This window comes from Pteropus medius, unplaced genomic scaffold (genome assembly GCF_902729225.1).
Source record: "Pteropus medius unplaced genomic scaffold, Ma_sr-lr_union100, whole genome shotgun sequence".
In the NCBI taxonomy this organism is placed as follows: Eukaryota; Metazoa; Chordata; class Mammalia; order Chiroptera; family Pteropodidae; genus Pteropus; species Pteropus medius.
In genome coordinates, this window is record NW_024348242.1 from 3,149,134 (window position 1) to 3,163,050 (window position 13,917).

Genomic DNA, 13,917 nt, shown 5'->3' on the forward strand with positions numbered 1-13,917 from the left:
ACCCCGCGAGGCCAGGCGGCTGGAAGGGAGCGAGGAGGGGACAGGAGAAAGGGAGGGCAGGGCAGGTCACGCTGGGCCCTGCAATGCAGGCGAGCAGCTCGGAGCTGATTCCAGGGCTGACAGGAAGCTATTGGAGGCATTTAAGGCTTCGCTGCTGTGTGGCAACCAGGTCCCCGGGTGGGCAGGGAGGATGGGGGGACCAGAGAGGAGACCCCAGTGAGTGAGGGTGGCGGCTCGGCCCGGGGCGGGCGCAGGTTATTTCAGGAGAGCGTGAATGTGGAGAAGGGCTCTGAAGACATGTGGCCCCCTAGAGGCGGGGTAGGCGGGGAACAAATACCCCTTCTTGACTTGGTGTCATCATTCCTTCATTCATTCATTCGTTCATGGCGTTAGTGACACCCCTCCGATGAGCGGCTTCCTTTTCTCGAGGCACCATGCACAGCTTGGGGGATACAGAAATGACTAGAACATGAGGTCTAGAGTCCAGGGGCCAAGACAGACTTTAAGGAGCCGCTACGGTCACACGGTGACAAGGCCTGTGATCGGGCGGCTCCAGGGGCTACGTGGTGAGGAGGGAACACTGCTCAATGGCAGGGAATCGAGAGGCCATTTTGGGTCCATGAACCAGAAAGCCACCTCGGTGGCCCCCACCTTGTCCTGGGCCCAAGGCCGAGGCCGCGGTGGGGGCGCCGCCCGGCTCCCGCTGCCCCTGGGCCACCTGCAATGCCTGCTTGCTTTCTTTAGCTTTGGTGCCAGCTCTTTGTCTTTCTCGGGGTGGCCTTCGTGCTAGGTCACTTGCTGGAACAGCCGGGACGGTCGTAAACCGCCCAGACCCTTGACCTGGGCCTCAGGCCCTGAACCCCCCGTCTTTCCAAGGTGCCCCACTGCGGGGAGGGCTTGCACCAGTGGGAGGGTGTCAGCGCTCACCAGCGCTGCCTCTGCTGTGTGAGCCTGATGGATGTCGGGTGTGATGAGACTGTTGGGTAGCCCTGTCCCCCGTCACCGCCCCAGCAATAGCCAGCCTGAGCGAGGCTGTCACTCCAGTGCACAGAGGGAACTCCCTATAGTTTTTTGACTTCGATTATGGTAGGAGGGCAGAGGGGACCAGCTCGTGGATGCTCTGTCGGGTGGGCTTCCATTCACGGCCACATGCTGGGTGCCCAGGGGACCAGTGAGTAAGGGGTTGGACCAGAGGAAGAAGCCCAGGCAGCCTCCTGTCTCTCTGTCTCTCTGTCTCTCTGTCTCTCTGTCTCTCTGTCTCTTTCCTAACGGTCTTGTCAGAAGGGGGGCGGGGCGGAGAGTGAGGACACCATGTGAAATGCTGGCTCGGACCCGTCCGTGCCTCAGCCCCTAGACCCAGCGAGAACGCCATTGCTTCCGGTTTCTGCTGGTGACGCAGTCGAGGCCCCCTCCCCGCAGGTTTCAGTGGAGGCCAAATAATTGAAATTTATCCCGTTAGGTATCTTGTGGCTCAGCCGAGGTTAGGCCTTAAATGGTTCTATGTGTTTGTCTTGATTGAAAAAAGACAAAAGGATCACATGCTGGCGAACTCAACATATTTTAATTTCAGAGAAATGTTTCTTCTCAGGTCATTAAAAAAAAAGAAGAATTAAGCCTTTTAACAGAAAAATCTGTCTCTGGTTGATTTAAAATGCCACCTGCTTCACCCACTGACTCTTGGTCCATCCACCCTGCTGGCCATGGCCCCCCTCCCCACTTAGATTCCTTGCCTGCATTTTCCAGTAGATGAGCCCTTTTAAGCTTGGCCGGTCCATCCGACCAAGTATGTTCCCTGAAGGTGCTGGTCTGTCTCTGGTGAAGGGTGACATCACTCCCTCAAGTCTAAGCCCACCCCGATCATTAACAGTTGTTGGAATCTAGAATCTCGCACCCTCCTCTTTGCTTCTCGAAAATCGAAGAACCGCGTCAAATCTTTTGTGCCAACTATCAATTAGCTTGGTTATCTTCTAGGAGAGATGCTATTTATTTTGGAGTAGTAGTAAAAAGGGCTCAAAGGATAAGGAGGCCATGCAGGCCTATTCTGAATCCCTGATGACATCAGCTCCCAAGGGGACTGTTCTGCAAGAAGCAAGACTATAGGTGGGTACCAGGTAACGCTCACCTTCCCCGCCTCCCCTCCCGCAGCGAGTGGAACTCTGGCGGCTCGAAACACCGCATCCACCACGTTACTCTAGCCCGACCTTCGCCCAGGGCATCTGCACACTGAACATACTTGTATATTTTGCTTTTGGAGGAAAACCCTTTCTCAGGTTTCTGAGTGAATGGTGGTTTCTTCGGCCCCAGGCCTGATGGAGGTGGAGGGCGACTAGCGTTCTGTGGGCTGGTGTCTTATCCGCAAGGCCAGGGAGGTTTGCTACAAATGCAGATCCTTCTAGGCCTCCTGGTATAGAATGATGGATGGGGCCCAGGAATCTGTATTTTCAGGGATCCCTGAGGGGATTCTGATGTAGATTGGTCTAAATAAATCTGGGCTGACTGACCAAGAAGAAAGAATTTAGGCATCAACTGAACATCCAGGACTTGGCCTGAGGGTGGGGTTGCCGGATGGAGCACCAACAACCAAACACACACAGAAATGAGGGAGCGACCAGCGGACACCCAGTTAAATGTGAATTTTAGGTAAACAGTGAATACGTTTCGGGGTAAGTGTCCCATGCGAGTCTTGGGACATGGTTATACTGAAAACCTATTCATTTTATCCCCGAAGTTGAAATTTAACTGGACACCCTGAGTTTTCACCCGTCTGTGGGAGAAGCAGCGAGTGCCGTGGGGAGGCCTCCTGGGCCACCCTCCAGGGGATTGACAGGCAGAGCAGCAGGCCTCACAGTCTGAGGCTGGGCAGGGGCCAGTGCTCTCCCGTTGCGCTTCTGATAATAGCTGCTATTTTGGTTTCTGAAAAATGTGCCACCCCCACCAGCTTCTGGGGCTGAGCCTGCCGGGCCGAAATAGCTTTCCCGAGCCGCAGGGCGGGGCAGGGCAGCAACCCTGCGCTTGGGGCCAGCTGGCTGCCTCCATTTCACTTCGATTGCCAGGGTCGGAGGAGGAAATAAAATAGAAAATGAAAAGTGGTGGGTGCCAGCGTGTTTGTGTTGGCAGGTGCTGCCGGCCCTGTGAGGAGGAGGGAGGGACAGCTGTGTCCCCAGCCAGGCTCTTGGGGGCTCCTGTGCTCTGGCAGGACCCCACCATGTTGAGATGAGCATTAGGGGGGGACCTCCGCGGGACTCGGTCCCTGGGATCGGGGGCAGGACATCCCAGCCAGGGACACGTCCCTCCTCTCCTTCCTCTCTCCTGAGAAGTCCTCTGGGATGCTTTAAGTCGGGCACAGTTGGCCCCATTCCCGCCCCTGCCCCCTTCCAGCCAGGAGTCCCTTGTGCAGAAACTTGCTTAGTATTCTCAGGGTACAGGAGTGGGGTCGGCAGGCATAAAGAAGGGTTATGCTGCCTTCTGGAAGGCAGCTTGGTGTCCATCCCACATGACGACCCTGCCTGGTCCCGTGTGCTTGGGGAGCACGGTGTCCTGTGGTGTCCACAGGCTTTGGTTTGGGGGGTAGGCACCTGGGAAGTGGCCAGTGGTCTGGGAGACCTGGAGTTTGTGTGGGGCGGCTTCCAGCCCGTGCTGAGTCTCTGCCAGGGCACCCCGCCCTGCACCTGGGCGTGGGGGTGCCTGAAGAGCTGCCTCGTTTGAGGGAAGGCAGGAAATAGCGCCTCCACTAGCCTGGAAGGGTGTTTTTATTTGAATGAGAAAAAGACGGTCTCTCTGTGCAGACACAGCCAGCGCTAGGGCCCCAGGCTTGGCAAACAGAGCAGGACAGCCGGTTGGCAGACCCTTTGGCCAGGCGCCCTGTGCGGTGAACGGCCTGGACACCTGCACAGGGCGGCCCCTCAGGGACGTGTTCTTGGCCTTGTCTTGCCTCCTGGGTACTCTCCCCCACCTCCAGGTCCTCATTCCCCAGCTAAACACAAGTGGAAGGGGACAGGAAGAGGAGGGCTCGGCTTCACGGTCCGGTTCCTGGACGGACGAGTGCTTTTTGGGGGGGAAATCGTTTCCCCTTTTTACTTTTGAGCGAGGCTCCCTCAAGCTGTGGCTCTTCAGGCCCACATTGCTGAGATTCTGGCCACCCCTGGTGTCGCGTGCTGCTCGATGTGTGTGTCTAGGGAGCGGCGTGCGTATAGTCACACCCTCCCCCTTTGCCCCATTCTTGAACATGGCTCAATCCAGAAGGCTGGGATCTGTCCCCAAGCGAGAGGGGCCAGGAATCCCAGCCTCCCCAGCCCCCCGCCCCCGTCCTGCCCACAGTGTGGGGGGGTTGGAGGGCCCCCCACTCTGCAGGGGGTGGAGGGCAGAGGGCTTAGGGAGTGCAGAGTTGCCCTAAATTCTCATCATCGTTGCTGTCTTTAAAATTTTTTTTAATTGAAAAAAAATTTTAAAAATGTAAAACTAGAGAAAATATAACATCCGAGCTCCCCGTCACCCAGACTCGGCAGCGTCGTGTGCTGACGTTTTTAAACTGACTGTTAACACTAGTGGTTAATGTTTCGTCCTGTTTCGCCTCACCTTGGTGTCACAGTACGTGTGTGGCTGCTTCGTCCTGTTTCGCCTCACCTTGGTGTCACAGTACGTGTGTGGCTGCGTAGCTGGCTTTCCCTCCATTTCCTGTCTGCGACAGCTGTCTAGGTTGTGTACCATCTCGTGACTGTACTTTAAAAACGCTTTCTGTCGATGGGCATTTAGGTTATTTCCAGGTTTTCCGTGTTAACAGTGTTGCATATAAGCCCTGAACGTCTTGCTCTGCCCTTCTCATTGTATTAGGCAAGTCCTTTTGGGCCTTAGTTTCCCCATCTCTAAAATGGGGTGAGGGCAGGGCAAGTTGGGGAGGCCCTCTGGAACTGCATGTGCGGTGAACGGCCTGGACACCAGCACAGGGCGGCCCCGCAGGGGCATGTTCTTGGCCTTGTCTTGCCTCCTGGGTACTCTGCCTTCTGCTCCAGGTCCTCATTCCCCAGCTAAACACAAGTGGGTGGGGCTTGGGGTGGGCGGGGCCTGGTGACTGGGTGTGGTGACATGACTTCCCTTTTTTCCACAGAGTCCCGAAGGTGCCGAGAGCCAGCCCAGCCCAGCCACTCAGCCACCCTGGCTCCCCAGCCCCTACACCCCTCTCCTTCAGGGCCCTCAGCAATAGCCCTCCAGTCCCTAAGCCTGAGCCTCCCAGTTGCACGTGCGTGTCCACGCCCTGCACACGCCCCCGACACGTGTATGCACGTGTGTGCACAGGTGTGTGCGGACACACTCAGGGATAGAACTGCTGCCGAGGGGACTCAGTGACAGGCTCACAACAGGGACTGTTCTGGAACCTTCTCTCTAAGTCACCCGCAGGAGCTGTGGGCACTGGGTCCTCTCCCTTGGGTGAGCCCGGTCACCTACTGGGCCACTTCTCCCCCATTGCCTCTACATCAGTCTTAAAACACTGCGGCCCCACTTGGTGGCTCCGCCAGCAGGACCGGGCTTTTGCTCCGAGGGGTCAGCCGCTCTCACGACACCCAGCCCGGGAGTGCAGACTTTGTGCCAAAGCCAGGCAGCAGGGGGCTGTGGGCTCAGTGCCCAGCCTGGACCCAGAGCTGGGCTGAGGACATAGCCCCTTCACACAAGCCTCAGAAACCAGCGTGAGTGACAGATGCTCATGCTCCTGTTCCGTCCCCAAACCCCCACAGGACTTTGATCTCCCTGAAGTCTGCACAGGCACTGGATCTGGGTGTGGGGGGCCGCTTTCCTCCAGCGAAACTGACATCCTGTGCGCTGGGCTGGCTGCTCCCCAGCTGGGGTGGTGGGAGGCTCCACCCTGAGCTCCCCCCCATGAGGCCCTCATCTTTCAGGTGCCAGGGAAGAGTTGGAGGGGCCTGGGTCCCGTCCGCCTGGCTGCCTGGTCGGGTGGGCGACCCGTCTACCTGCCACTTCTGGTCTCTGGGGCAAGCCTCTGTCTCTTTTCTACTGGAAGTGAATTGAGTTTTATCGTCTTTTAAAAATAATTCACCATTGAAGTAATAAACTTTTCACAAACCTGAACACTCGAGTCTGTGAGCCTGTTTGCTGGTGGGGGTGGGGGGCATGGTTCGGGGGCAGCTTCCTGGAAAGTTTTGAGCTCCTAATCTAGACCTCCTTTCTGGAACCTGCCACCAGCGTCTCTCATGGTCTGGGCTGCTGACTTGCCCGTTTTAAAATTTCAGTGTTGTATTTAACATTTTACAAATACTGCATGAAGGTAGCTCTTATTTAGAAAGTGGGATCCAAGGCCATTTTGACCGCCGCCCAAGGTAAGTACCTTTGCCACTTTGGCATGGAACCTGCTAGGATTTTTTTTTTTCCCCTGCGTGTTTATATACAAACCAAGGTGCCATATAGGACATGCGGAGTATCATTCTGAGCTTTGGCTTTTCATTACACAAGTGGCAGAAGAGAGAAGTGGTTAAGAGAATGGATTTGGGCCAGATGCCTCTAAGCTCTGCCTCTTACTAGTTTTGTGATTTTAGGCAGGTCACTGGACCGCTCTGTGCCCGTCTCTCCACTACTAAAATGGAGATAATAGTACCTGCTTCATAGAGTGGCATAGTGAAGATTCAGTGACTTCATACATGGAATGCCTAGCACACAGCTCTCCCATGGTAGGGGATGTATAAATTAGCCATCATTATTATTATCGATTATGACTTGTCATCTTGATCTTTTGTACCCAAGTTGGCCAGTGTTCATCTGTCCCTGTCTGGGACGTTGTCCCTGGTCCCTACATATTGAGTGAGTCACGTCATTCCTTTTAATGGCTGCGTGGTCCCCAAGGTCCTGATGATCACACAGTCCCTCCAATGGAGTCTAAGTTGTCTGGTTACCCGCTATTGCAAATACATTGAACATTCTTTCCTTCCTTAACCACCATAGGCGGGACACTGCCCTGGGGGTTGGGGTGTGTCAGGAACCAAAACACCGTTGAGCGGGTTTCTCTGGGGTAAATACCCAGGTGGAACTGCGCCCTCACAGAGTTTGCCATTTGAGCCTCACTGGACACGGCTGGTGACGCTGACGCAGCTGCCCCGCCCCCTCCCGTCTCCATGGAGCCCTTGGAGGTTGGAATGGGCGCCCAACTGGTGATGGGCAGATGATTTCCACCCCATAAGCCAGGGGCTCTCCCCCACAGTGTAGAGCAGGCAGAGAGCCCAGCCCCGCGATACTTCCAGGAACCTACAAAAATATTTTCGTTTCTTTTAAAATCAGAGGGGAAAAAACTTTTAGGTAGAAAAAAAATGTTTGAAATCCTAATACAATCATCGTTATACTAATGCTGTCGTAAGATGGAATTTTAAATATTTCTAATAGCGAAAGGGGCCTGGGGAAGTCGCTGAACTGCCCTGCCCCGGAGGTCGGGGGGCTGGCGGGGACGGTAGTGGCCGGGTCTCACGAGGCCCAGAAAAATGAGCCTTGTCTTCCGAGGCGCCCGCGGTGATGTAGGCGTCGCCGTGGCGACGGGCGCCGCCCCAAGACGAAGCGGGAAGCGCCGTGAGCTCTCCGGCGTCTGGTGACGTTGGAGGCTCTGTGATAACTTTGAGAGTGGCTATGACGATGCTAGAGTCACCAAGATAATGCACAGAGGCGCCATGATGACGTAGGTATCGCTGTTATGACCTGGACGTCGCTATGGTGACGTGGCACCAGTCAATGTTGCCGTGACACCGCCATAGAGGTGGTGTGCGTTGCCAGCGATGACCGAAGCATCGCCATGGTGACGCAGGCATCGCTGGCGGTGGTGACGCGGCGCCGTGGTGACGTAGGCATTCCGTAATGACTTGTGTCGCCGCCGCGATGACGTAGGCGGCGCCGTGGTGACCCATCACCGCTGTGATACCGTGGGCATCTCCAGCCATGGTGACGTAGGAGCCATCGCGATGACGTCGGCACCATGGCGGTGATGGGAGCGTCACCGTGGTGCGGCGAGCATCGCCGTCCACGAGGCTGTCAGCGTCACTGCGGCGATGACGCCAGCGTCGCCGCTTTGATGACGCGAGCGTTGCCGTGATGATGCGGGTGTCGCCGCGGTGACGTAAGCCGCCCCAAAACGAAGCAGGGGGCGCCGCGATGACTCAGGCGCCATGACGATGGCGAGGCGCTGCGGTGACGCCAGAGACGTGACGAGAGGCTTGCGGTGACGGTGGAGGCGCCGTGATGAAGGAGCGAGGTGCCCACGTTAGGCGACATGATGACGCAGGAGGCCCCGTGATGACGTAAGAGGCGCCGTGGCGATGCGAAACACCTGCGGCGGGAAGCCTTGCCCTCGCGTGTCGCGGCGGGCCCTCAGGGGGGTGCGTTGGGGGCGGGACCCCCAGGATTTGGCTCGTGACGCCCCAGTGTCTACCCCGCTGGTTCCTCCACCTGCGTGCGCAGCGCGCCCGCCTAAAACTCCCTGCCTGACGTTGATGTGCAAACGTTCTTATCTAAATAGTTGCAGAGGATGAAACTTCCCGCGTATTGTCCTGGTCGATGTTTTAAAATAAAACCACTACGTCACTCTTTTAAATGGGCCACGTGAGCTCGAAATGTGATCGAGAGAGGATGCTCACCACCATTTTAAAAAATACGCAAGTGAGCTCTTGTAGTCAAAAATTGTAGCTTCCACCCCACCGGTGAACACGTATTTCCTTATTTCTCCTAGAATTTTAGCTAAATGTTATATAATGTATGCCTTCAAGTTTTAGGAATCTTTCTGATATACTTCTCTGCAACATAAACGTCTGAATAAGTTGAGACGGACGTTTAAATTTTTTTTCGTGACCATAATGGTTAAAGTTTGTTGTTTTTTTCGTTGATTTTTTGGTCTGGATTGCCACCCAACTGTAGGTACACAATTGATAAAAACAACATCGATATGTTTCACATTTTGGTATATATCAAAGAAGTAAAACTATTGCAATGCATCTCCTTTTTATATTTTATACATTTTTAAATTTACAGAGAACTGATGGGTTTGTATACAGTTCTAGGAATTTTAACACACATATAGATCCAAGTAAATGCCACCACAGTCAAAATCCACAATAATTTCATCATCCCCCAAATTTATTTCTGCTTTCCCTTTGTGGTGAAACTTTCTCGGAAAACACATCCTCTGCCAACCAGATAGTTTTGCCTTTTCCAGAATGTCACATAAGTGGAATCATACAGTGTGTAGCCTTTTGAGATTGGCTGCTTCACCTGGCATCGAGTCTTGAGATTCATTGCGTGTATCAACAGTTCGTTTTTACTGCTGAGCTGCATTCCATTGTGTGCGAATGCCACAGGTTTTAGCCAGTCACGAGTTGAAGCCATTCATGAGTTGAAGTCTGAAGTGTTTCCAGTTTGGGGCCATTGTGAATGTCAGGGTGCTGTAAACATTAGCGAGGAAGATTTTTGTGTGAACATATATTTTCATTTGTCTTCAGTAAAATACCTAGGAATGGGATTGCTGGGTCGTATGGTAACTCCGTGTTTAACCTTTTAGGTGCTGCCAGACAATTTTCATAGTGGCTGTGCCATTCTGCATTCCCACAGGCAAGGTATGGTTGTTTCACCTGCTCTACATACTCACCAGTACCTTGGTATTTTCAGGTTTTGAAAATATTAGTCATTCGTAGTTGTATCTCATTGGTAGTTCTTTTCTGGTTGGTTTTTTTTTTTCTTTTTTTTTTTTTTTTTTTGCATGGAACTGCATCTCATAATGAAATGAATGAGACTTCCTCTCCACCCCAATCGGTTCATGTCCCCATGAATGACTATTACTGATTGCAAGAATGAGACCAATGTTGTCATCAATTCCATCCCTATTTTTGCAGATATGAGATAGAGAAGCCTTGTTGACATAGGTAAGTAGCTGGGAGTAAGGAGCGTAGTGATAGCCATGTCACTCAATTCTCATACTCCTGAGTCATGGGCCAAAACCAGATGCAAATCTGTCATCAAAAAGCATTTTTACCCACCTATCAGCTGACAAGTCTTTTGGACATTTCTTCACATTTGTAGAAAGCTACAAAGTGGAAACCATCGATTTGGTTGTAAAAGGATTACTCAATCTTCAGTTCAGGTCTCAAAACCAGCGTCTGGGAGCGTCCGTCAGGTGGGGGCTGGAGGGCAGGGGGCGCTGCACCTGTCTGCTGCTGGGTGGGTGGGAGCCTGGCGAGGGGCTGGGGGAATGGCCTGGGCCTGCTCTCTGGGGGACCTGCAGGCCGGCCAGAGGCTCACAGGGAGTCCAAGCGTAGAAGATGGCGTCCTTAAAACGCCCAAGGTCATTGCCCTTGGAGAGCTAAGCGCAGAGTTCCCAGCCTTATTAGAAAGCCACAGGGGGCATTGCTGACTTCCCGGAGCCCATCGCAGACACTTATGACTTTTGCATTCAGCTCGACCTGCTCATAAGAAAGAAAAAATCTCTGTAAAGCGGTGTGTGTGTGTGTGTGTCCCAAGGGAACATGGGACAGAAAAGGCGAGTGTGCCCTCCACCTGTCTCACTGGGTGAGCATCTCGCTTCTGAGCATCTTTTTAGGTTGGCATGATCTGTGTTTCGGTACAACCCTGATCCCTGAACCCCGTCAACTACTTCGTCTGGGGCTCGGTGAGGGAACTGTCTTCCGGCGAAGGCTGGAAGGACGGGCTGCGCGGACACTAAGGGACACTAAGGGACACTAAGGGACACCGCATCAGGCGTCAGTGTTGCATGGTTCTGAGGAATTCTCGGGAGTATCTTGACTCTGAGACTGTCTTCCCGTGCTCACTTTATGTCCTGACTCCCACCTACTATGTGACTCTGCTAACTTAATATTTTTCTTTAATTCGACTCGCTTTTTTTACTTACAGAATTTTCCTTTAAAAGAAAAGCAGAAGTGGGCCAGTGCTGCTTCTCCAGTGTCCATGCATGACGCTGAAAGTGTAAAGTGTAAAGGTGTCCATCAGGTACCACCAGACCTGCCCAGTTCAGGGACCCTGCACTGTCCCTTTGTGTGTCCTGCACGCCCCCGACTCTCCACTCTCCCTGTGGAATAAGTGCTGCCCCTTCATGGGGGCTTGCCCTCCTCTGTCTCACTCAGCCCTCGCCATCATCAGAGGCTCAATCCCAGCCATGCCCCCTCTTCCAGGAAGCCTCCCTGATCACTTCTGCTCACTCATCTTTCCCCCGTCTTGGAATTCCTGGGGCACTGTGTCTGTACTCTAGTTGATACGAGAATGTTCTAGAATACTCAAAGTCTTAATTCCAGTCGCTGTAGTCCTAAACCTCAAGGATTTGTAATGTAACCTCTGGTACCTACGATTGTGCCACAAATTGGAACATGCTTACCCAAGATGGTTATCACATTCCTCAGAGTTTTCCCTTGTTCAGATGGCTGTTCTTTGAAACATATTGATCAAGTGCACACTACCCTGTGAATGGAGTCACCAGGGCGGCTTTCCTCATCTGAAAAGAATTGGAATAATCTAACACCTGCCTTGCAGGGTCAGCATGGAGCTCAAAAGAGTTAGTGGCTCCGTGCGATGGATTCAGGGCTGGGGACCCTGCATTCCAGCCCACAGTTGTAGGGGTGTCCTTCCTGATGCCACTGGGGTCTCTCACCTGGAGGCTCTGCCAGCCTGGCCCACGGGTCTCTCAGCTCCCATGTGTGTCCTATGTGGTCCATTCTCTGTGTAGTGGCCTGAGAGGGCCTTCTGACATGCACACTCTCACAGGGTCCATACCTTGTTTAAATCCGGGTGTGGCTTTTTCCTACCCTGGAGACCAAGTCCCCTTCTCCAGGCTGATGGGAAAATTCCTCCCCTCCACCGGCCTTGGCTCAGGGCTTCTGGCCAATTCCTGGATCGGCCACTGGGGGGCAAGCTGCACACACAGGTTGTTCAGAGGCCTGTGCTCTAAGAGGTGCTTTGGTCTCAGAGTGCCTTAAATTAGGGTGCGTGTTGCCTGAGGCCACAGCTCGCTCCCAGAGCCTGGAACCTTAAGAAATTGCATTTTATGCTCATATCTGGGCATTTTCTGGGGGGAAGATTTTCAAATGAATGTTGACCCTCTCTAGGAAGGGACACCCCTAAAATAAAAGCCAGGGCCACGTGATATCTGTTCTTGCTTAGTGTATAATGGAAAGGGCTCCGGCTTTGCCACTCCGTGCTCTACTCCCGTCGCTGTGCCCTCTGTAACCTGTGTGAGCCTGGGGTTTCCCACCCATGGGGGTGAAGGTCCCTGCTCCGTGAACCCCTGGGAACCCCTGTGAGGGAGGAATAGAAATGGATGCGTGAGCGTTCTCTGTGGGGCTGAGAACTATTATTAAAGCTCTCAGATGCTAGCCTCCTGCAAGCATTTATTAGATACCTACTGTGTGCAGAGCACTTGCTGGGCACTGAGGGGGAGTCGGGCTCTGGCAGGGCCGTGCAGATGCATTCGTTTGTTCCTTCTTTCCCCAAATGTTTTCTGGGGCCGACTGTGTGTCAGACACTTGTGTATATACCAGGAGTTGTTTGGGGTTGAGTTCCCCCCGCTGGAGATGCTGAGACAAAGATTCTTGGCCAGGGGGTGTCCCAGGAGGGCAGTTTTCCAGGGAAGACCAGCGGGCACGGGGTTTGGGCCGTGAAAGCCCACGGGGGCCAGGGCTACACAGAAACAGTCAAAGGGGATCTGTTTGCATCTGGCGGCTCCAGTGTTACCCACTTCGGAAGTACAGCCGCACGGAAAGCAGGAGCGGCCCCTGCCCTCACGGGCTTACGTCCTGGTGCGGGAGACAGTGAGCAAGAAGGGGAATAAACATGATCACTGCAGAGAGGAGGGGTGCGTGCCAGGAAAGCAAGAAAAGCCAGGTGACACCGTGAGAGGAGGGGGTGCTGCCGGGACCAGTGTTTCTACACCTGGCCTCTGAGAAGTGCCATTTTGCTGATTCTTGAGGGATGTGAAGGAATTGGGGAAAGAGCACCTTAGGCACTGTGTGTGCAAAGGCCCTGAGGTAGCAGCATGCAGACCACAAACGAGTGCGGTGCGCCTGGAGTGTAGAGAGTGTAGAGAGGGTGGAGGCTGCAGAGTAGGGTCGGGGCTCGGTCTACAGGGCCTGCCCCGGAAGCTGCCGGAGGATTTTCAGTTGGGGAGGCACGTGACCGCCGCTTGGCCGTGTGGATGCGGAGGGACCAACGGGAGGGACTCTGTGGCTTGTGAAGCCTCTTCTGCTCTCGCCATGGGGCCCTCCCAGCACCCCTGAGATGGCTAGGCAGGAGGATCGGACCGTTTACCAGGAGGGAAACTGAGGCAAGTTCCTTGCCTCTTCCTCCTCTCGCCAAGTGACCTCTCTAGGAGAGGTCGCATGGCCTTGCTTTTCCCTCTCAGGGCCCCGAGTACCTGCTCGTCGCACTTTGATCTTTGGTCCCGCTCTGCCTCCCCGCTTAGACTCTAAGCTCCCGAGGGCAGGCGCCAGGTCTGTGTGGTTCCCCGCTGCGTCCCCGGCTCCGGGATCAGCGCCTGGCTCCTCGGGTGTGCGTCCAAATACTTGTGTGTTGAGCAAATGATCGGGGGACCAGCGGAACTGCGCGTGTGACTTGTGACTTGAGCGGGAGAGCGCGCAGAGCCCGCCTAGCTGACCCCGCCTCCGCCGCCGCCGCCCCTCCCCCCACGGCCTCCTGTGCTCGAACCCAGAGCCCCGCCCACGCCCCGCCCACGGCCCCCAGGGTGCAGGCCTGGCCACCAGGGGGCGCTGTGGGCGCGCCCTCCGCCGCGGGCCTGGACGGAGGCCCGGGTTCACCTGGGCCTCCAGGGAGCGGAGCCGCCGTTGTGCTTTGAGGCTCTGGAAATATCAGAAGCAGAAAATGGAAATTGATGGGCCAGGGCTGCACAAACTGCTCCCGTGCATGTTTGCAGTTAACAAG

At 54.5% G+C, this 13,917-nt stretch overlaps 1 protein-coding gene and 1 long non-coding RNA gene across 3 annotated transcripts in view; one reads left to right on the plus strand and one right to left on the minus strand.

The window, feature by feature from the left end:
- The window catches only part of SCARB1 (scavenger receptor class B member 1), a 59,924-nt gene extending 53,843 nt beyond the window's left edge, over positions 1-6,081 (plus strand). The window contains exons 12-13 of one of the 2 annotated variants that reach the window (XM_039879251.1): positions 1,972-2,100; positions 5,105-6,081. In XM_039879251.1, coding sequence (XP_039735185.1) covers positions 1,972-2,100 — 129 coding nt within the window. In that variant the 3' untranslated portion in view covers positions 5,105-6,081. The remainder of the gene's footprint in view (positions 1-1,971; positions 2,101-5,104) is intronic. The other variant, XM_039879252.1, reaches the window with a different exon arrangement.
- Positions 6,082-8,984: 2,903 nt separating this feature from the next.
- Positions 8,985-13,608, minus strand: LOC120616000 (uncharacterized). Its single transcript, XR_005656418.1, has 2 exons — positions 13,394-13,608; positions 8,985-9,422 (listed from the first exon to the last, which is right to left on the minus strand). It is a non-coding gene; the product is annotated as an uncharacterized LOC120616000 (long non-coding RNA).
- Positions 13,609-13,917: the final 309 nt, after the last annotated feature.